This window comes from Corvus moneduloides, chromosome 5 (assembly GCF_009650955.1).
Source record: "Corvus moneduloides isolate bCorMon1 chromosome 5, bCorMon1.pri, whole genome shotgun sequence".
Lineage (NCBI taxonomy): Eukaryota > Metazoa > Chordata > Aves > Passeriformes > Corvidae > Corvus > Corvus moneduloides.
The window spans coordinates 67,546,908-67,570,257 of record NC_045480.1 but is presented as its reverse complement, the minus strand read 5'-3'; the positions used below and the strand labels follow the sequence as shown (position 1 = coordinate 67,570,257).

The window sequence follows — 23,350 nt, the reverse complement described above, 5'->3', positions numbered from 1 at the left end:
GCGAGACGCGGAGGGGCGGGGCCGGCTGCCTCCCGCGCGCGCCCCACGCCTGAGTGCCCGCGCGCGCACGCGCGCTCGCCAGGCCCACGCGCGTGAGGCGCGTCCCGTCCCGTCCCGCCCGTCCCGTCCCGTCCTGTCCGTCCCGTCCCGCCCTTCGCCCGCCCTCCCTCCTCCTCCTCCTCTTCTTCCTCCGCTTCCCGCTCCCGCCCTCCCATGTGGTGCCTCAGCACCGGCAGCGCTTCGGGTGAGCAGCAAGTGACCTTCGCGGGCCGGGCCGCGCTGGGGGTCGCCGTGCCGCCCGCCCAGGGAGCGGTGCCAGAGCGGCTCCCGCTGAGGGCAGGAGCTGCCGCCGCTCCCCCCTCACGGCATTGCCCGGCCCCGGGGGCGGGCTCGGGGCGCGGGGGTAGCTGAGGGGGGCGGAGGGGCCGCCGTGTCCGTGTCCTGCCTTACGCCGCACCTTCCCGCGGGCGCTGCGGCAGCTCCGGCCCCGCGCGGGCGGGCTTGGACGGGGGAATTGCAGAGATTTGGGATCGGGGGTCCCGCCTGCCCCCTTTGAGTGCTCGGGTCAGGCTTGCAGGGAGCTGCTCGCACCCTGCTTTAGGCCCCGGTTTTTATCCCCAGGCTTCATCGTGTCCGTCCCGTTGTGTGGAGTTATTGTGGGGCTTGTGTCTGCCTTGACTTGAATTTTTCGTGATTTCTTTGATTTTTAAGCAGTCATTTCTTCTATGAGAAAAGGACGTGGCGTTAATTGTAAGAGAGATTTTTTTAAACAGAGAGGGAGGGTAGGGAAGTTGGCAACTCCGCCTTCTAAAACAGAGCCTCCGTGGTTTTTTCAGGTTGGCTGCTGGGTGGGAGCTTTTTCACATCCATGTATAGAATAGAAACTACACTGTGGGCTTTGAGTGAAGTCCTCGTGTAATTTCCAGGGGTGTTTTTCTTGTAACTGAAGCTATTTGCACTGGATAAAAAGTAATAGCTGATCTTTTATGTGTTGGATTTTTGGATGAATTTTCGTGTCTGTTTCTATGTTTCTTCTTAGTGTGCTTTTGTATCAGAATGCAGTTTCCATTCACAGCTCAAGATTATGTAAAGCTTTCCGTGTTAACAATATATTCATTCAAGATTCATAACACAGATCCTGGCTCTTGGGCCACACAACTCCACAGCATTTTTATCAGGTCACTGCTTCCAGCTGACCTGTCTCACAGAGGGATTGGGATGTGGCACGTGTACTGTCTAGTGGCAGAAATCAAGTCTCATTCTGAAATGGCCTTTGCTGATTCTTTCATTTTCGTTTCGAATCCTCACTGCTGAAATACTCCCGTTAATGTGACGTTATAAAACTTCAGTCTCCAGGAGTTGGATTTGCCTTTCCTGGCAGTAAAAGTGTTTGTAATTGTCTTTCCATGTAGGCATGGATGGGCAGTGACTGAAGCATGTCCTGCCCTTTTGTTACAGAGATACAATAGCGACCATCCTCCCAAATTTTTTATCTCAGTGATATTTCTGAGAAGTTCTATGCAGCATACTTCACATACTAGGAATATCTTTTTTGCTTGTTTTAGTGTTTCCTGTACTTTTTCCAGTAATGCTTTTATCTTGATTCTGATTAATTGAAATATCCCGAGTTACTTCAGAGTCTCCACTCCATCAATGAAGCAGAAGAGACAATGAGACAATACTTTTGCCTCAATCAATATTACATTTAAATATAATGTACTTGCCTAGAAAGATGTTTTGGCACATTCTTGGTGCAGCAGAGAGCTTGTCAGGCCAGACTTTGGACTCCAAGCAAAATCTACATCTTCATGTTTTTAAAACAAAAGGTGCCCACTATGACTTTCTGCTCATTTCATGTATTTATTTTTACCCTGTAATGATTGAACAATCCTGGGGCCATTGTGGCTTTCTAGGATGCTTGTTCTAGTATTTGAGTACCTTAAATTGTCTATAATTTCTGTTTTGATAGTAATTTATTCTAGGTGTTAAAGAGTTCTCCTTTTTTCTGTATATCAATTCTTAAATATTGGCTTTCTAGAAGTGCAGAGGAATGTTTTTGTTTATCTGACCACAATTTTAACTTGTTATAGTCAAACAAGTTTATTTTTAAAAATGGCCATATTGGAGTATGGCAGAATAAATGCTTTTGGATGAAAATAAAATTTTAAAAACCCCATAGATTAAATCACACTATTTTGGAGTGTGATGAGATTGAGTACATTTAGTATGGAGGGAAATATGAGAAAATGCCTGAAATGAACTTACTAACCAAGCCTTTGATTATTAAATCTGTTGTTTTCTTAGGTGTACACGGATCCTGGACCTTTATTTTTAATTGAGTAACCTGTATGCTGCTGACCAAGAAACCAGACTTAAATTCTCCTTTTTAGTAGTGTTTGGTTTTTTTATTTTTTCCTTCCTCATTGGAAGAGCTCAGCAGTGGCTCCCTGTTCACTTCAGTAAGTGTTGCTTTGAAAATAATACTCAGCTTGCCTAAAGTCTTGTTAGATTCAACTCTACTTGAGCTGGTGTATTTGTTGAAAGAGAAATGATCCTGGCAAGGGTTTTGAGAGTGTGATTTCTTCCCAGAAAGGAGTCGGAGGAGCATTGCTTTGAAAACCGTAAGAAATGGCAAAATCTGAACGGAATGGATAAAATAAGGATTAGGATATGTGTTTAAAACACCAATGAAGGCAAAACCAGTGCCTGGAACTACATTTTCTCTCTCCTTTTTCTTTCCTCTCTCTCTCCTTTTTCTTTCCTCTCTCTCTCCTTTTTCTTTCCTCTCTCTCTCCTTTTTCTTTCCTCTCTCTCTCCTTTTTCTTTCCTCTCTCTCTCCTTTTTCTTTCCTCTCTCTCTCCTTTTTCTTTCCTCTCTCTCTCCTTTTTCTTTCCTCTCTCTCTCCTTTTTCTTTCCTCTCTCTCTCCTTTTTCTTTCCTCTCTCTCTCCTTTTTTTTCTCTCTCTCTCCTTTTTTTTCTCTCTCTCTCCTTTTTTTTCTCTCTCTCTCCTTTTTTTTCTCTCTCTCTCCTTTTTTTCTCTCTCTCTCCTTTTTTTTCTTTCTGTCTCTCTCCTTCTTTCTCTCTCTCTCCTTTCTCTCTCTCCTTCTTTCCATTAAGAAGATGAAGAGATGAAGTCTTCTACTTGTTCAAACCCAAACATTGTTTCAAGCTTCCATTCTGAGATGTGTTTATGACAGCCCACACTGACTGAAAAGTTTTGCCATCGTACCTCTATTGAGAGGACAGAGATCAGTGCCACTCTTTGTTTTATCACTTCGGGTAAAGTACAGTTAGGACTGGTTAGAGATGCAGTTCTGTGACCTGATGTGCCTCTTCCGTCAGCTTGTCATCAGTGGTGTAATGAATATCTGGTTATAATTAGCTTTTTAAATTCCTACAGGTTGTATAAACTGCCTTTATATTTTCTTCAAAACAAAAAGAGTTGACCTGAATATCAAGGTTAACTTTCTTGGAATACATTAGGTGGCTTTTCCTTAATTCAGAAACCAGAATAAGAAACTACTTTGTGTTACAATCAATGAGTTTGCCACTCATGTTGACAACCCCTTTAATTGCCTTGTTTTTACCTCTTCTTTTTCACAGATGACAGTGTGCTGCTAATGGGTGTAAGTAAATTAGATGTCTTGTACCGAAAGCTTCTCCTCACTAAACTTTTCATCAGAGGATGGGGAAAGCCAGAGGATCTGAAAAGGTGACTTGTTAAAAAGTAATGGCATTAACAATATCTTACATTAAAAGAAAAAAAACCCCAAACCTTGAAGTAGCAACAGTAATTGCTATCCTGTACTTAAAATACCAGAAGTGTTTAAGTTGGTTTTGTTCAGGAAATCATGTGTTTCTATACCAAGGAAGTAACTGGATTTAAGAGGAGCCTTAAAAGCATTTGCAATTTTTTTCCTGTTTAAAGAGGCTCTTCTTGAGAGAATGTCTGTGTGTCGAACTATATTTTTCACTTATGTTTATATGATGACATACTTCAAACAGCATCTCTGGAAGTGTTTTCTAAAAACAACACTTGATGAATTTCTGCAGAAGAATTGTTTCTGTTTAACATTAAAGTGGCTCTTGCTATCTCTCTGTAACTTGCTAATTAGTTTTAAAAGTGTAAGATTTAATCAGAAGTTTCTCTCACAGCCCAAAGTAGTAAACTCTTTCCTTCTAGATGTCTTGAAAATAAGAAAAAATTGGAAGTACCTCTTAATTTTTAAGCATTTGATTATTTTTGTTAATTACTATTGAGATTAACACCTGGAAGTTGAGCACTTTTATTTCTTAAATTTAAAAATGAAGTGACAATATATATATATTCTGCATTGTGCAGTATTTAAATAGGAAATGATAAATCTGCATTTATTAAGCTCACTCTTATGTATATGAAAGTCAATAAAGAAAACTTTGAAAACTACTGAAATAAAATTTTGTGCACTGGATAGCAGTGGAGTTTTATGGGAGCTTGTTTTTTAAGTCCACGTGAAAGATGTGATCTGGAAATGGCACTTGGATTGCTTCGTGTGTCTGTCTTCAGTTGATTTTTCTCTTAAGTAGCCGACTGTCCTGCAAAATGAGAATGCTGGCTTTGGTTGGAATAACCAAAAATAGTGGGGTTTGTTTTGGTTGCAGCATTTCTGTATTCTGTTCCATCTGTGTATCCAAAATGGGATATTTTAATGTTTTCAAAACCTTCTCTCTTAAAAACTTTTGGGCTCTTGGTGAGACATGGTGAAGTTTCCCTGCCCCATCTCCACCTCCCTCCAGTACAAGTGGTGTCTCTGTACGGGGGAGCCTCTGACTGATGCTGCTGTTCACCAGTGCAAGGGTAAACTGGGCTCTGGAGGGTGATCACACCCACACCAAATGGCAATAAGGGAGTGTTGCTGGTGCTAATGGTGATAGCAGCTACAGCTCCTCCTTCATTCAGGGGAAAAACCTCTCCCACCAGATCACAAGTGGTGGGGGAAGCAGGAGGCAAGCTTGCTGGTGTGAAAAGGAAAAGAAAGTTTTCCTCTATGTGTTGCCCCTGACTGGGAAGATGAGCTGTTCCCTAGCAGCCTGGCTTCACCTCGATGAAGAAGGAAGAATACCAGCTCCTCCTGACCCCTCACGCTGGCTTGTGGGAGGAGGGCTTTTATTTCTGTTTGTTAACTCATCACTGTGAAGCTCCGTTATTAAGTTATTATTAAATTTTTTATACTTCAAGCATTAACTGAGATTGAATGACTGACTGCTCTGCCTAGGTGTAATCTGAAATTTTATGTGCACACCCTTGATGTGATGAATGTTAATATCCTAGCTCTTTGTCCTCAACTCATTAGCAAGGGTTGAAATTCCTCAGCAGAGGCAAGATTTAGCCTTCACTATCCACCTAACTATAGAAACAAGACATAAATGCAGTATTTTTAGAAGATTTATTGTCAAACAAAACATCTCTTCATTGAGCATACCCTCCACTCTCACCTCTTAACCCTTACTTTCTCAGAAATACTTAATGCACTTGCTGTTCTGTATAAGAAAAGCAAAGGTTATAAAGTAGAGCTATTTTTTATGTGGTGATAAACTGGATTTCCTTTCCATTCTGTGGCTTTTCTGTGGTGTTCGGGAGGTGAACAAGTCATTCCTTGTCAATCAAAACTCTTCTAGCTGGTCAGGTAACGTGTGTATTTATGACCATAAGAATGAGCAAGTTATTCTTAGCATAGAGTATTTAAGGTTGAGAGGGCAAATTTGAGGGCATCAAGTCAAAATCCCTGTTCAAAACAAAGCTGACTTATTTCTTCAAGTCACTTGGCCATTCATTCATTTGAAAGGCCCTTGAGGATGAAGATCAATTATAGTTTCTCTGGGCTATTTTTCCATGTGCTTAACTGTGAAAGCAATCTTTCACTTTGCTCCAGTAGGGATTTCTTACACTGCAACACACAGCCATTGCCTCTGCAGTATTCATGTCCTTCAGTAATCTTGTCCTCTGAGAAGAGTTTTGTTTCATTTTCTTTGTGTGACTCTGCAGCCCATTTAAGTAGCAGAAGAAAGCAATCAGATTTGCCCCTTAGCCTTCTGTTCCCCAGCAAGATATCTGAGCCCATTTTTTTTAACTTAAAAGCATCCTATGGTAGCTACCTACCCTATGCTGGCCTGATTAATCTGTGAATGGAAAGCTGGCTTCATGACTTTTATTTGTTTGTGGCTTACTTTAGCTCCTGAAATTTTATATAAATATGTCTCTTCTTTTTTTTAGATTAAAAGTTGAATCTTCTCTACTTGTTTCCTTTCAACAGAATATTTGAATTCAGAAAGATTATTGGAAACAGGGAAAAGTGCCAGACGCTGGTTTCGAAAGATTACCCAGTGTTCATTGACAAGGTACTTAAAAGCAAGAGATGACGTGATTTAACTACATTTATTTTCCTAATGCTATATAAAGGTACTTTTATAGCTTCTAGCAGAGAATGGAAGGAAACAGAGACTAAAGAAGTGGCTGTACAGATACTGTTGTTTCTTTTTTTCCCAGTAGTACAATAGTTGGGGAGTGAGATGTCAAATATTAAAACTCAGAAAGTGTTCAAAACTTATTATGTGTTATCAAATGTATTTAAAATGGGACAGCATTACACCTTTCTTTGATTCCTGTAAAAGTTTATTTAATAAAAGCAAAGCTGGAAACAAATGTTTTGACTGTGTTGATAACGTGTATCTCTATATTTGAGGAGTAGGCCTCTGCTCTGGGTTTTTTTAAGCAAGTTTTTATCCTACAACAAATTCTACTTTAAGAGATTTGCTTTCAGAGCAAGTTAAAGACTGACATAACATTTATTGCTATTGTCCCATTCTCTCTGCAGGTTGAGGGGCAATCTGACTGTAAAATCCTCGAGGGGCACTTCATTTCCCCCTTGGCTCATTGTGTCCCAGGTATCCTGCCAGTCGAATCTCTTGTAGCAAGGTAAGAGAAACCAAGAGGTATTTCTTGCTGGAATTAGTGCTGCAGAGTAATAATGGTTTGTAAGTAATTTTATTGTGCAACTAATTGATTGTAAAGCAAACTATCTGTAAATTATTTCAAACTGGGGGTATTTTGGACTAATGTGTTAAAATAGATTTGTTTTTAAATGTGAAAACAAATCTTATTCATGTGATAGTTCAATCTATGTATTTAAAAAATCCACTAGCAAGTATGACTTTTTTTTTTTTTTTTTTTTTTTTTTTGTGTGTGTGTGCGCAGAAATAATATTGCACAAAGCTGTGGAATACCCTGGGTTTGTTTTTTTCCAAATGAGGGGGATGCTGGAAAAGAAGAACAGTAGTTATTGTTTTGTATGTAGCAGGAGAAGCTGTTTATATCAAAGTATATTATATTGTATTTGAAGGAGACATTCCAGCTTTCCATTTACATTGAATACAAAAAATGTTGTATGTGTGACGAAGTAGCAAGCTCATTTAATTGTAGCAAGAGAATCTGGTGCATTTCTTTCTTGGTAAAAAAAATGAAAAAAAAGCGTTCTCACAGAAGGCTGGAGGCTCCCTGACAGTGCTGGTTTCACACTAACAATGCTTTGCAGATGAGGAGTGGGTTTGCAAAGGGAGCATAATTTCTGTTTGCTTTTAGTTTTGAGCTGAACTGTCATGATGAATTTTTCTTCCTAGACTTCATTAAATGTTTAATAACATAAACATAAAAGTTTGTCAGCTCACATTGATACTGACGTTGTAAATCTTGTCAGTAATACTGGTTGGTGTTTTTATATGTGTGCTTAAGCATGTAACATTAAGGAATGTGAGACAAAAGGTTGGTAGTCAAGGAATCAGTTCTATTCCACCTTGCCTCTGACTGTCTGTTAACATTATCAAACTAATTAATACCATATTGGAAAATACAATATGGTCGTTGTTTCCTTATCTGTGTTCTCTTGTGCTTTGTAGCCAAGTTACGATATTGTTGCTTTGGCCAGTATTGTGACAGTTTTGAAAAGCTGTACAAATTTCCCTTAAGATGGTACGAATGAAGTGTAACAACACTGTTGTAGGTAACAGTGCTCCATCTTGTGGGGAATAGTGGCGTCTCAGAAGGGATTTTTTTTTTCAGTAGTTCAGACTATGAATAAGTAGCAGCAGAAGACATTAATTGATTGATGTTGGGTATATAGAATAATTTCATGGTTTGTATGTTGGGTTTTTGATTTTTTTTTTTAATTTATTGCTCATCTTAATCTTCAATTTCAGCTGTTGTGCCTTCAGGAGAAAAATAGCAATGATGCCTAGGACAGCTGGACATGCTTGTTTAGGCTGCTCTTTATCTGAAGTTGCATTTCTCCACTCTGCAAAGTTTAAATTGTGATGATGAGGTAGTAGTCTTTTTTAGGAACATGGTCTTTCATCTTAGCTCCTTTTCTTGTTTGGCCTTTCTTCTGTCCTACTTTCAGATTCCTTTGTTTGCTGAACGTGTTCATGAAAAATGATGTTGCTGAATTGCTGGCAGTTTGCCTGCTTGGGTTACAAATACTTTATTATGTTGGTTTGTTTTTGGTTTTTTTTATTAATTTCTCTTGATGCAGCTTGTAAGTAGAAATGCTTACTCTGCTAAAATAGGCGTTCATTTCTCACAGATTTCAGTTCATCATACCCAGAAGATGGAATAGCAAGCACAGACCTGTGTGCATTCATTTAGCAGGCACTGGAGATCATGTGAGTGTATAAAATGTAAAATTGGTTGTTATTGAGAAATTAAATTGTCAAATTTTGTCTTACCTGTATTGTTTGTGCGTCTTGTCTTTAGCACTTCTGGAGGAGACGCACATTAATGGCACGGCCAATGATTAAAGAAGCCTGTATGGCTTCCCTGTTGCTAGAAAATCCTTACTATATCCTTTTGTGGAAAACACGGTAGTTATTCCTAATGTCCTCTCTGGAAGGCAGAAGAGTTACCACACTCATAAAATACCTACTTTTTGGATCCATTCCCAGGGGGTAGAAGCAAAGAAAGTTATGACCATTACATGAAACACAGTTCTGTGGTACCTCAGGTAAATTTTGAGAAACTTACTATTACCACTTAATATGTGGTTTGTTTGGTTTTTTTTAAACAGTTAAGTTCTGTTCTGTCATCTTGTATAACACTATTATTCTGTTTCATTAAATAGGATCTTGGGTTACACTTTTTCCTACCCATATATCTGACAACGATAAAATGTTGCAAACTACATCATCAAGGCAGATTGGATTTGATTTAGTGACAGTAAAACATTGGGAATTTAAGTTCCAAATTTCAATTAATTTGCTATTTATGTATATTATTTATTTTATCTTTTTTTTTTTTTGTTTCAATGACCAGTTTTGATAAAGCCTTTTTTACTTTCTTTAACTGGGGTCTTTTACATGGCTGTAGGAAACCTAAGGATCAGTTGTAAGTATTTCTGTTGCATTTATGGATACTGTCTTTTTAAAATACTGCTTTTCTTTTTTTCTCTTTTGAGCCAAAAGTTATCAAAACGTGGATAGCTTATTAAGAAAAAAACATTCTACAAACCATTTGTAACGTGCTAATGTGAAATTGTCTGCTCTTTACTAAACTGCTTTGGAGTTGTGTTAGGTGATCTCAGGGATCAGGAAAGTTTGCACAAGATGGACTTGCAGTATGAAGTGACATGCAAACATCTTGTGTGAGTACAAGTCAGGGCCATTTTATTTTCCTGACTCACAGCTGCACATGTACAAGTGCTGCTGTCATATTTCAGTCAGCTGTGAATATTCTTTGGTCTGATAGTGTATTTCCATTATAATTGCTAGGATTTTGCTTTTCCAAGACCTTTTAAGGATTTATAGACGTACAAATAAATCTAGCGTTGGTCAGTTTTTAGTCAGTGGAGGCTATGCAATATTCAGTGTTTTATAGGATTTATTCCTTCAATCATTTCTTAAATGTGAATTTAGAAGCCTAATTAGGAAGTCTTGGTTTTTTACTTTTTACATTTTCCAAACCACAGAAGTATTATCAGAATTCAACTGGATATGTGTCTGAGGCAAAGCTGTGCTTTTAGTCTCCCAATATTTCTGAAAGTCCAAATATGAGTTGGTGTTTTAATCCTTTTTAATCCTAACTTGGACATTTAAAAAGACTGGAAGACACAGGGAAGGTGATTTATGTAAGATTATAGGAAAGTGACAGGAGAAAGCGTGCGCTGGAATACATCCATTGGTAGGTTTATTTCCAGTTATGGGTGATCTGATGCAGAAGAATGGATTAAATAACTCTGTTCTCAGTTGTCCAGTGTGTCAGCTTTAGTAGGTCACGTATCATGTAGAGAAGGATTGTTTCAAGGGGGGGTGCTCAGTCTAATACCCCATCAGGTAATTGTCGCTCTCCAATACAGGGTTACACAGCACCAGCGGTTGTAGTTAATATGCTGGTGACAGTGTTCAGTAAATACAGCAGCTGCAGAGGAATCTCATAAAGCTGTAGGAAAGAGTTGCATTAGGCTGTAAATGCTGCTCTGCAGCAGCTATGTTCATTTCTGTGTGACTTCACAGTGAGCTTTGTCCTTGTGCTTCAGAGTGTCGCAAATGTGATGGTGGCATGCTGGCAGGGGAGGCCAGCAGCCCTTTGTAACCTGGCTGTGGTACTGAAAATACTCAGTGCCCCTCCCCAAGTTAGAGGTCTATTATTTTTAGAGTCCTTCTGATGGCTCAGCCAGATAGATTTCTACTTTTTTGTGTGTCTTCTGTTTTAATGCTTTGCAGTACACTGCCTGAATTTCTCAGCACCGTGACAAACTTCCCACTTTACAGTTTCAGTCTTACAGTGACACTGATGAGTGCTTCCAAAGCTGACATACTGATTGCTCTTCAAATGTTGTGTGCAATTTTTCAATGATGTAAAACAGGTAAATAAGAAAAAAAAAAGTTGTTTCTGCAAACAAGATAGTGTATGCCTAGGACTTTAGCACTTTGATTCTATTTCTAAAATGTCTGTGACAACTTCACAGGACAGAATATTACTACTAATGAGATGCTAGTGTTGGTAATAACTGTTTCCAAAAGACCAAATTGTCAGTGATATTACATTAAAACCAGGTGTCTATTCCTAGTCCTCATTTGGGTGAAAAATTACAAGTGCCAGAAAATCTGGGCTTGCTTTTTCCTCCTGTTGAATCAACAGGATTTCAGCTCCAAAATTCTCTGGGATTGTGATTAAGCTGTGTATAAAAGTATGTATATATTGATAAGAACTGTCAGAGTCTAATCTTAGAAAATAAACCCTCTATTTTCCTTTTCTGGGGAGAAAAGACGGTCATGTTTAAAAAATGTCTCGGACCTGTTTGTGATGGGAGGAGCTCTAATTCTAGAATCGGCAGCTCTTTTGCACTGGCTAGAGAGAGAAGGCTATGGACCACTAGGGATGACTGGAATATCCATGGGAGGACATGTAAGCTTTTATATCTCCTGTTCAGTAACTTTTGTTTTAACTTCTCATTTGATCATGTAGCATACGGGAATAATTTGTTTTACAGTGTTGATCTCAGAAGTACTTTAAAATAAGCACTTAGAGTCATGAGAAACAAATTGTTGGCAATTCTCATGTTCCGTGGTGCTGAATTAGTAGAATCCTTAATATGTACTGACAAACCATAGAGCCCTTTGTCAGCCATCTCCCAGCAGGCTTAATAAGAATATAAACTTCTCACATAATTGTTTTTTTTTCCACAAGGAGGGGTGGCAGCAATGTTTGCTGAAAGAAAGTCTGCACTGATCGATTGCTGATTCTCCCTCTTTTCCTCCTTTCTTCTTGCTTAAACCTTTGTGTTTTAATGCACTGTGTGAAATACCCCCTCTTTCTAGGCAGGTTGTAATTGAGGTGACTTTTGGTGTCAGTTCTGTTCTCAACTCATCTCTTTTTTTCCCCTGATCATTGGTACTGATCAGAGGTTTCTGTGGTGAGGTGGCTAACATTTTCTGTGTGAATCTGTGCATATTCAAACTAAACCAGCAGTGTATCACTAAGGTGCTTGAAAGACTAATACACAGTCAAAATGTTATTGCTCGTGTCTCTGCAGATTAGCATGGGTCTGTGAGACACAGGTGCAATACCTTTATTTCTTTGTTGTTAGGAGCTCAGTAAATAATGTTGGCAATGGTAGTGTTTACTGAAAGGAAAATACTCCCCTAGAGCACAGTTTTATAACTCTAAATGTCATAAATCTACAAAGTACCTTTGATTTCCATCAACATCACCCTGCTGAGTCAGCAACTGCTGTGAAATAAATAATATTTGATGTTGATCCTCTATAGAATGTGTTTTACAATGGAAGGTTGTACACATTGATTCAGTTCTACTAAAGGGGAGAGAGTTCTACTACTGGAGAGAATCAGAACAGAGATGTGTGGTGTTCTTGTAACTTTTTATTAATAAAAAATAGTTAGAATAGAATTATAGTTCAATTGCATAAATCCAGTTATTAGAACATCTAGAACAGGCATGAGGTGTTTTGTATTAATAGAATAAAACTTGTAAAGAACATACCATATAGGGAACTTCTGTACATTGAACTTTCTTGCCCTGTTTTTTTCTGGTATAAACAGAATAGTCACAAAAATATGTTCTGAGAACTGATGCAAAAGTAATGATTCAAACTTAAAGGACAGAAAAAGAGTGCACTTAACATGTTGAATTACTTCTCCTTCAGATTTTGTTTCCAGTACACAAAGTTTAAAAGTACAGAATTTAAATAGTACTGCTCATAGATTGCCTTTGTTTTGCCTTGAAATAAACTTGCAAGAGCTTGGTGAAAAGCTTCATAGAAGTTTTTTATAGTTTTAAAGAACTAATAGCTTGTATTAGTTTTTGTAATTATAATGATAATTAATATAATTACAAATATAATTATAATTAATTATAATTATAATTAATGGAATAGTTAGTAAATATTCCATTGGGAACTCTTACAACCAAATCCAATTCAGCCTTGAAATGAGTCCTTTCCAGAGCAACGTTTGTTTTTAAAAAAATCACTGGAGAATGGATAGTAACTTCCAAATAGGTGAAAGCATATCCACCTGCCACAATCCTTAACTCTCTGGCATCATGTGTTTCATAAATACCATATAAACAAAGAAATTGAAGATGAGAGAGTCCTTTTTTACCATATTGGGAATTCAATATTAAAATGTGTAATAAGTGCCTTTGATTCTAGATGGCTTCACTGGCAGTGACAAACTGGCCTAAACCATTGCCTTTGATTCCATGTCTTTCCTGGTCAACAGCCTCGGCAGTCTTCACTACGGTAATTAACAAATTACAAAATGCATTTTTTGTTAGTATATTAGATCGTAATCAGAAATGTAAGATAAAAGATTTGGGCTGGCCACAAGGGAGGTGGGATTCCATGGCCTGTGTTATAAAGTGCTTATGCTTCGATTGCAATAATTCTGAGGGCAGTCTGGGAACAGAATTCTACTGAAAAAATCAGGAGAGGAACAGGTCAATTTCCTGCATGTATCATTATTTTAGAATGACCTCTGGGTTTTGCTTGTGTACTGAATGCTTTTATTTATCATCTCAGGGTGTGCTAAGCAAGGCAGTGAACTGGAGAGAGCTGGAGAAACAGTATTTTACACAAGCTGTGTACGAAGAAGAAATCATTCAAATGCTTGAATATTGTGGAGTAAGTATGGTCTGTTTTCCCTATCTGCTAATATTTGCATGTGCCAATCTAGCAAATATTGTAACTTCTTTTTACTTTCACTTAAAGTAGACAATTGTTAGCTAGAACATACTGGCATGTTGTTTCTTTATGCTTTGATAAATTTGGTCTTTGAAGGAAAAACCTGAGAAACAAACCTAATATTTTGGTTGTATAATGAGTGTTAAGCGTAGCCCTTGCTACAAGTTTTCCCTTTGATCACACTTAGTGTAATCTGCAACATAAAATGTATTCAGTCAAAATTCTGATAAATAACTTTTTTTCCCCCCTAAGATTCTTTGCCTTGTGATAGTTCTTTTTCTAATACCTTACAGCAGGAGAAGAGAAGCTGGGGTGCAGATAGTTGTTTCCTGGGTATTTGCCATTTTAAAGTTAAATACACTCCAGCAACACTGATGGAGAAGACAAAATGAAAAGAAACTTTTCAGGTTGTTCAGCTTGTGTCTCCCTAGTATTTAGAGACAGTTGATTTTTCAGTTCTAAACCTGACATTCGACCTGGTCAGATGTGTTATTTTTCTATTATTATAATGAGGTCATTTAAGCTTAAATTACTGTAATTATAAATTCAGAGTTTAATTTAGAAAGAAAAACAGTTGTTTATGTCACGAACTACTGTATATATTAGAACTTCCTGCATTTTTTTAAGCTGACAGATACGTAGAATGAAATTTTCAAGAGGTTATGATGATCAGGATTTAACTGAGTGACCTGCAAGCTGAAAATAGAAGTGAGCAGTGCTGTTTGTGTCTTTAATTTTTCTTTTTTTTTAATAATGAGTTCATCTTAAAAATAAGATGAACCAACTGGTCTAAGGGAGAAACCCTTAATAAATGTCCTGTTGTCTTTGTTTAGACAGATTCTTTCAAGATGGGACAAGACTTTGTTAAAAACTTCCCTGACAGTGTGGACAGTCTGGCGGATATGGACATGACTTCCAGAATATTCAGCTTTGAGTCCTTGAATGACACTGTATCTAAGGAAGCCGTTCACAGCTTTACCACAAACAGAAGTGCTCTAAGTGCCTCTTCAGAAAGACTCTTAATACAAGATGCTCCTAAAATGCAGTGCATAAATCAAACCTTTTCGACCAGTAGCAGTAGCAATAAAAACTTAACCAGTCCACAAGGACACAGGATAAATACAAGGAGAAGGAGCGACACTTTACAGAGAGAATCCTTAATGTTCATGAAGGGAGTAATGGATGAATGTACCCATGTAGCTAACTTCCCAGGTATGTATCTCATTGTTTCAATGTGCACTTTGGAAAGCTGAACAAAATACAGTGGAGGGAAAGGTATTTTCTTCATTCTCCAAGTGCAAACCTGGTGGCACCTTTGCTGAAATACGGAAATATTGTGACCATTATTCTGTAGCATCTATTTACTACTCCATTTCCTAATTGTTTTTTCTGTTCCTTCTTGATGGCCAGCTAATGACAAAGTGAATTAAAAATTTGCCTCTCAGTATCTTTGCTCATTTTTCTCCTCTGCCTTGCTGTAGCTCTTTTCAGATATGAGTTAGTGCATATTTGTATTATCTAAAGGAAGAAAACACCTGTGTGATGTGAATAATACTTAAGTGTAATTAATCTTAATTAATCTGCTAATAAGGTTTTTCAAGCAGAAATCTCATATTGACTTCAGATAGAAAGTAGCCTGCATAGCTGAGCAACAAGCTTGAATGATACTGCCAGTAAAAACATTTTGGGGGTCCTTCTGAGCTGGTGCTGGCTGGTGAAGAGAGTTTCCCAGGGCAGGCATAGCGTATAGGGGGAGCTGTAGTCCAGCATTCCTTGGCATTCAGGACAAATCCTTTCCAGCACTGCAAACAAGTCATTGCTTCCTAGAGCCGCCTTAAAAGGTTCTGCTGCAGTGGGGGCTTGGAATTCCTTTTGTGGCAGTCCGTGGTCCGGCTGTGCATGTACCTGCTAAAGGCATCTCCTACAACGTGCTTTGACTTCAGACGGAGCTGTCTTTTAATGTCAAAACTTTCCTGATACTGGGCCCCTGTGCCACTTCATTTATTAATTCTGGCATTCAGTACTCCATTGGTACAAATGTTTAAATTTAAATAAATGTTAAAATTAAGCAAAAAGGAAACACACAATAAAAGGAACCTACACTAGTGTAGATTCTTTCACTGCTAGCCAGAGATGTTTTGTGACGAATACCAGTGAAGTGCTTTCCTTAAAGCTTTCAAAGTTATTTCAGTAGACAGAAAAAGCCCTGTAAGTTTTATTCTAAGTGCAGATATTCTTGTTTATCTAGACTTATCCAGGTATCACTTAGCTAAGCACTGACCTTGGAACTTAAGAGGATCTGTGATCCTGATGCACTTGTCAAAGTGATGAATTTCACCGTGTCAGTAGTTTCCCAGGTCTTGTCATTCCCTGGGAGACTTTGCATTCCCTGCCAGTATGGCCAGAGAGAAGCTTCAGAAGATCTCCCTAATGCTCAAATTTCATGGAAAATTGAATGGAAGACTAGGATTTATCTTAGCATTGCATATTCTCAATACATGATTTAGTATGAAAGAAGGAAGGGTTTAAATTATTGCTGACACCCCACTGCCAAACATCTTGGCTGGTCACTCTTTAACATATCACTTATTTTCTTTTTGAAGAGAGAAATATTCTGTGTTCAACATAATTTTGGTGTAATTTTTGCTCAACATCATATTGGTGTTATTCCTGTTAGTAATCTGATTGGTGCAATTCTGGTTGTGAGTAATAAATATGTGTAACAATATGTTGGGATTTCTATGTTGCAAGTAAACCATGTAGGAAACAGAAAAGAAAGTGAACGCAGGCTGTACTTTCTGACCTCTTGTATGAAAAGTTGTCTTTTTTCCTCCATGAGGGAAAAAAAATATATGAAACTTCTACACTGTTGAATTTCATAGTTCTTTTTGCCGATAAAAAGGAATCTTAAAGAACTGACATGAATGCTATAGAGTTTTGTTGGTAAGAGGAAAGACAGTTCTGTCAACTTCACAAGTCTTTGAGGAATTCCTGCTTTAGGGGTGGGAAGGGTAAGGGTTAGTTTGTTTTTCCACTGATGGCCTCACTACTGTAACATCAAAAACCAGATAAATTCTGCTGGAGATTTTAGAAAATGTACTTTTATTAAAAAGCTTAGAATAATTTAATTTTTTGTGAAAATAGCATTTTTACAACAGAAATCTCAGCTGTTGTGTTTCTACTTCTTACCACAGATAAATTCACTTTTGCTTTTTTTCCTTTAGTTCCAGTTGACCCAAGTTTAATCATAGTTGTACAAGCTAAGGAGGATGCGTACATTCCTCGCACTGGGGTGCGCAGCCTCCAAGAGATTTGGCCGGGGTGTGAAATCAGGTATCTGGATGGAGGTCATGTCAGTGCCTACCTCTTCAAACAAGGACTCTTCAGGTAAGGTGGACAGAAAAGTTTAAAATTAAATTTTAGATTTAATTAAAATGAAAGCTTGACTGTAAATAAGTAGTATGTGCATGAATTCGTGCCTTAGTAATATTAGGTGTTGATTTTCTAAAGACAGTTACATAAATCAGTTATATGAGTGCAGTTCTGTAGTTTTCCAAAAGTTTTAAATATTTGTGCTTCTAATTTTAAAACATAAGGATTTAGGAAGACTGTACACACCATTTAGGAAGTCTAAGCAACAACAAAAAAGAATAGCACTCTATTGGGTCAATGTATGCTAACCACTAGCTTACTGCTATTTAAAACCTCAGCCCTATTTTTATGATAGTTGCTCAAAAATTTTAAGTTATGCATGTCTCTGATGTGTTTGAGTAGAAACTCCAAGTCCATCTATATTTGCACTTGCATCAAAGCTGGAAAACAGTCCCACTCATTCCTGGAACATCAATATATTACTGGTTTGAAGTGAGAGATCCCAGAAATAAAGGAAATAAATTGTGATGATAGCTTTGTAAATATATTTGTAAATGTATGGAAGGATGCCACTTATATCTGCCCTTTCCCAAATTGTACAAATTCTCTTCTCTTTTACTTGTTTCAGACAAGCGATTTACGACGCGTTCGACCGCTTTCTCCAGAAATACACCATGTGATCTTTCTAATGCATTCAGACCGATCTCATTTGTAATTCAGCTTACTGGAACTCATGTTTGGAAAACAAGCCTCTTGTAGTGTTGAGCAGATGGTCACTGACTGTTGTAGGTAACAATTACCAGAAGTGGTAAAGTACCAGCATTGCTTTCATTTCAACCCAGTGCCATTCTGACACAGCTGCTTCAGCATTACCTGTGAAAAACCAACAGCAGCATTTGTCGGTGCATGAATGGTTCGTGTACTTCATGTCTAATCAGATTGTGTATTCCTTCAATTCTGAATGAATTCTGAATTGTGTGTCAGTAGAAAACAGACCAGTCAAGTATCTGAAGAATGTAAAATGTGCTGTGGGGCTAAGCTGCTCTCTTGTGTTTAGTGTAGTTTTGGTTTGTTCCAGATACCTCGGTTACCTCTGGCTTCCTCATGGCCTTGCTGTTCCTATTGTGTTATACTGTGGCTTTGCCAGCACTCAGCCTCTTGTGTTTGTCACTTCTTTTCTTGTCAATTATGAATTGAAAATGAGCCCTGGCAGAAGGCTCAGCACCAAATCGTGCAAATCGTGCAAAAAGAAACTTTGCCAATTCAAGGAAAAGTGAGAGAGAGACGTTTTCATTCAATACATCCATGAAGTTTTCCTGCCACTGAATTGAACTGTGCCATTACAGAAGGATCATGTAGCAAATCTTCAACCAGGTTCACAAAACTGGAATAAGTGAAAATCAAGTGTCTGGTATTTAATTGTTTACATAATTCAGTTGGATAACATAAGCTTCCAGATTTCTTTTCTTTTTTGGAATGATAGATGAAATAGAAATGGCATCATTTTACTTTCTAGGCACTGGCTGATTCTAAGCAGTTAAATCGACAGCAATTATATGGTGCTATAAAGACCTGTTGCAAATACTTCAACAGATGTCCTTTCTAAAGTGCACTCAGCGCTGATATGCAAAATACACTTGCACTGTATAATTTAAAAGATACGTGAGACTAAAGGTTACTGAAACAGTTAGGTTTGCTCCTTATTTTTCAATACTTGTCTTTTTTAATTAGATGGAAAATAAAGAAATTTGGATTTTGAGCACATTTAAGAAAGTCCAAAGTCTGTTATTTCCTCTTTTGGGATCAAAAATGCCAACAAATTGCAGTAGAATAAAAGGTTGTCATTTACCAACTGTGTGGATATCTCTCCACATCTTTTTTTTGTGGTAATCTCCTATAACATTCTTTTAAAACCAGTTTGCAGAGAAGTAGAAAACTGAAACACTTCAGTATTCAGTACAGGCACGACCAGGATTACACTAAAATGAACAGAAAAATCCAGCCATTTCTCAGAATGTGTGACTTCTGCACCTTTCCAGTCAAGCACTTTTGATCTCCATGGTTACTGTAAAGGTTTTTAGTAGTCAGAGTATGGAGCAAACAAAGCTCAGTGAATTTCAGTCAGGTAGACAGGACTAGTAACTGTGAAGAAATTATGGTTCATTTGAAAATCAGGTGTGTTCAGATAAAACTGAAGAGCAACAATTCTGAATAACCCAAATTATGTAACATACAAATTTACTGAAAATGCAGAAGAAGCTCTGATCAGTCGGAAGTTAAATTGCTTCTTTCAAGTGGTTTTTCATAATTTCTTTGGACAGTGTTGGTTTTATATATGGGGAGCAAGTGTGAAGTGACTAGCACATTTGAGTAGAGTAGAACACCAAATATTTGGAGGGTTTGAAATCAAATATTAGTAAGCCTACAGATTTAAAATTGAAGTCTTGAATAGTGTACTAAAAGAGTCACAGGGTTTACAAGCATATTCATCAACTAAGAGTGCTTTATAAGAGCACTGTCTGCTGTGCAGCAGCTTTTGTAGCTCTGACATTTTAATGTAATTGTGTGCTTTATGCCCTGGTTCTGTTGCAGCTATGAGAAAGGGAGATAACTGGTGGCAAGGGGAAGGGCTTGAATAAATGCAAGAGAGAAAAGACAGATTTTGTAAAGGCCGGGAGTAAGCACAAAAAAAATCAACTATGCTACAAAGTATAACATGCCAAAGTAAATATTTTCAAAGTGCACAATACTGAGAATTACACAACTGATGGGAACTCTGCATCCTGAGGTTAGTGTCCTGATGGAATTACTAACAAGGTTTAACTTACCAAAAGGGCACAGAAGGAGGTTTAGGCTAATGCCACTCCTGCTTGTGAGAGTGTCTTTTGGGACAAATGCTCCTCCTGGTTGTGAGAGTGTCTTTTGGAACAAGCAGTGAAAGACTGGTTTCTGACAAGAAAAAGGAATCACACTTTGCTCTGTAACTAAAGTCGTGTTGCCAAATATGAAAGCCCAGTAAGCATTATTTAAGAAATTTCTCAGGTTAGAATAATAAAAAAAGGAAAAACATGCTCAGTGGTCTATTTCTGCCAGTTATCAGACAAAGGGAGCTGGTCTGTGAAGGGGGGAATCGTGCTGTGTACATGTTTTTAACCCTTGGAAAATTGACTTTTTAAATCATATTTTAAGGTGAACTCCTAAGAAAGTATAAATAATCCATTTTGATGTTAAATGAGAATGTGGTTTTAATCCAGGAGTTGCATGAGAGAAATGTTGTAATAAGGTTTCTTCCATGTAGCAGGTAAGCCATTCTGTATGTCTTAAATTTATTGTAAGACTGGCCTTGGTAATTTTTTGGTTTCAAATTTTTTCAATAAAAGTCCTAAAAACATTTAGGGGTGAGGGGTTTTTTCTCTCTTGTTAACAGGATTTCAAAATGCATCCCACTGTCATTCTGTAATCCTTTCTGTTCCTACTAGTGCTGTACCACAAGGAGAGCGGGTAATCTACAGGACGTGATAAAAGCTTCACACAACAAACACTGGTGCTGCTTTGATGTTTTCCTACATGCAGTACGCAGTCAAGAAAATAAGCTTGTATCAGCTAATTAAGATACCATTGTGATTCCAGTTTTACACTTTCCAGTGCAGGACACATCTAATAAATGTCAGGTGGAGCTTTTTGTAATTTTTTCCCCAAGGCCAAACAACTCCCAAACAACTCAAAAGGAACCACTCAGGATTTCTTTTTTAGCAGGGAGAGATCACTTGTGTTCTATTACTCTAGAAAGTCTGCAGAAAAACAACATATGAAGGAATGGAGTCTTGCTGCTTTTTCTTCTTACTGGAATGTCAAATGCCTGTAACAGAGATACTCTCTAAACAGTAGAAAAGTGAAAATCCTTGGATCCTCGGAATATTATTTTTGCTTGATAGCTGCTAACATTTTGAAGCAGGTATTTTTTTATTTATCTTAATTGTTTCTGTCTTGTGTTGTTTTGGGGTTTTTTAAATGTTGATCTGAATTGCTGTTGGTTGGGCAGGGAAGTTTCTTTATCTCAGACTGTCAGGTTCTCTGCCAGCTTGGCTGTAATGATAAGTTACACGGTATGGAAAGGAGCTTTGGGGTGGTCTGTAGCCATGTAATTCCTCCTGAATTTTTACCCTATATGAGTAAAATGCTGCTATTCCATGCAATCCTGGAATTTGCAGTGTTCCCTGGTACGCTTGGATGCTTCCACACAAGATAAAACATGAGCATTAAAATGAAAATAAGAACTGTTATTCTCTTGGTTTCACTTGGTGTGTATCAGCCCCTTTTCCAAACATGAGCATTTTAAGAACTGTGTTCCCGAAGGAGAATTTTGCCAAAGAAGTCTGACTTGCACTGCTAGAAAGTAATAAGGAGGATACAAGTGGACGAAATGCGAAGGATGAGTCTTAGCAACTTTTTATATCCTCTTCAGTCCCAGTCCATCCAATAAAGTCAGCAGGAAGCTCCATCCTACAGAGCAAAACAAGTATCAAAAACTTTTAAAGTGCCACGTAACGGATCAACTTCAGTGCTTTTTTGCCCCCCACATAATTAGCCCTTAATTAGTTCCCTGCTTTTTTCCTGCTTTGTTTAGGTTCCTGTGCTGTAGTATTCTTGCAGTCCCAGCTGGCCTACTCCTCTGCTTCCTTGTCTTCTAACACTTGTATGGGAAAAAGAGGAAACAAGAGGTTAATCCCCTTATTACCGGTGACTTAGGTAGGGCCTTTTTACTTTCATGTCACTCTAACCTCTGCTTAACTTCTGAGTTTGGGAAACCAAATAAAAGACATGGAAATAATTTTAAACAGTGTGACTGATACTCCTGTTTTCAGGAATGTATGCAATCAGCACATCCTTGATTAGTAAACATACAGAATCTGAAACAAATTGAGTTCTTGGTACCAAAGAAAAATGCTTCTAAGTGTTTGAAGATTTGCTGTAATTCTAATCATTCCACCTGTTTTACTCTTGATATAAATTTTGGAAGAAAGAAAATGTGTCACTTTCTATACAAAAAGTGCTTAGAAGCGGTACTGATGTTTTTCTCTGTGAAAATTCCTCTAATGTTTGGAGCTGAAATCTGCAATTACAGGAATGCGCATTAACGTATCTATGTGGTTTGCTCCTTGTCACATACAATTGTTTTAGATGTTTTAATTTCAAGCCTTTACCACAACAGGTCATTAATTTCCAAATATCTTGAACAAAGCAGCAGGCACCTGAGGTTTGCTTTGAGGTAGGCCTGGACTTCCACCAGGTGATCAGGTCTGCTGCTGGATACACAGCTCCAGAATAATCCTAAGAATGTTTCAGTGCCTGAAGTGTCAGCTGTGGTGGGCATTTGTTTAGTTCTTGGTTGATTTTGGGTGGATTTTTTTTCTGATGAAGGGGTGAAACTCCACACAATCTCATTAGAGCAGAGAATTACATTACCCCAAACAGAACATCTTTTACTGCTGCAAAACCCAGGAAATTTGGTTACTTGTCACATGACTTCAAACATATTTGACTAGCTTTATAGAAGCCTATTTGGGAATTTGCTTAGTTCATTCAAGAAGTGTTGGCATTCTTTTTTGGAAGACCTCTTGTAAGAAAGGGAGTAAAACATGGCTGAGAGATGAATGAAATAAATGGGGGAGGAGCAGGTGTCTAAAGGTGTAATCAAGGAGAATTCTGGGAGCACTGGGAGCTGGCAAAGAGGGAAAGGGGTGATTAATGTCGTACTGTGGTGGCTTTCCTCATCCTGTGACCGTAGTGCTTGTGGGATAATGCAGCGGCAGAAGTGTGGGTATAACCAGTGAGCGTGGTATGAATGCACGTGCTACTGTGAGATGATTTTCTGGGGGATGATTTTCTGGGGGATGATTTTCTGGGGGATTTTTGGCAGAAAGTAGAAAGGCAGAGGAGAGATGGTGTAATGGCAGAGGTACCTGTCTGTTGGAATGCTTAAATGATACGGGATTCCCTCGCTGCTGGGACCTCAAGTATGTTCTCATGCGCCTGTTGAACGCGTTCTCGAGGCTGTGCCCCGGGGAGTCCCCTTCGCACCAACGAAACGCGCTCATCCCCCCGCTCACCATATCGAGCTCCTCATCTCGCCGTGCAGGTGCGGGCGAGGCCTGCAGAGCCGAAATGTCCGAAAGGCCCTGGAAAGCCTCCCGGCCGCGTGAGGTCACGGCGCACGGGAGAGCCCCGGGTCCCTCCCCCGCGCGGGCGGG

General features: G+C 38.5%; 1 protein-coding gene and 1 long non-coding RNA gene across 9 annotated transcripts; one reads left to right on the top strand and one right to left on the bottom strand.

The window, feature by feature from the left end:
* The first annotated feature begins 139 nt into the window (after positions 1-139).
* On the top strand, positions 140-20,490 carry ABHD18 (abhydrolase domain containing 18). Of its 7 annotated transcripts, none has more exons than XM_032109183.1 (14): positions 140-244; positions 2,305-2,459; positions 3,604-3,712; positions 6,294-6,378; positions 6,855-6,955; positions 8,616-8,694; positions 8,786-8,870; positions 9,385-9,412; positions 11,293-11,431; positions 13,197-13,286; positions 13,566-13,667; positions 14,561-14,939; positions 16,952-17,114; positions 17,728-20,490. In XM_032109183.1, exons 3-14 carry the CDS (start codon positions 3,621-3,623, stop codon positions 17,777-17,779), a joined length of 1,395 nt encoding a protein of 464 aa, XP_031965074.1. In that variant the 5' UTR covers positions 140-244; positions 2,305-2,459; positions 3,604-3,620; the 3' UTR covers positions 17,780-20,490. The 7 variants fall into 7 exon arrangements, with proteins under 7 accessions (XP_031965074.1, XP_031965077.1, XP_031965075.1 ...); XM_032109184.1 differs by lacking the exon at positions 140-244 and adding an exon at positions 467-1,826 and having other exon boundaries at positions 17,728-17,831; XM_032109188.1 differs by lacking the exons at positions 140-244; positions 2,305-2,459 and having other exon boundaries at positions 3,619-3,712; positions 6,254-6,378; positions 17,728-17,831.
* On the bottom strand, positions 18,222-23,334 carry LOC116444105. 2 transcript variants are annotated; one of them, XR_004240209.1, is made up of 2 exons: positions 23,063-23,334; positions 18,222-21,602 (listed from the first exon to the last, which is right to left on the bottom strand). It is a non-coding gene; the product is annotated as an uncharacterized LOC116444105 (long non-coding RNA). The 2 variants fall into 2 exon arrangements; XR_004240210.1 differs by having other exon boundaries at positions 23,210-23,334.
* Positions 23,335-23,350: the final 16 nt, after the last annotated feature.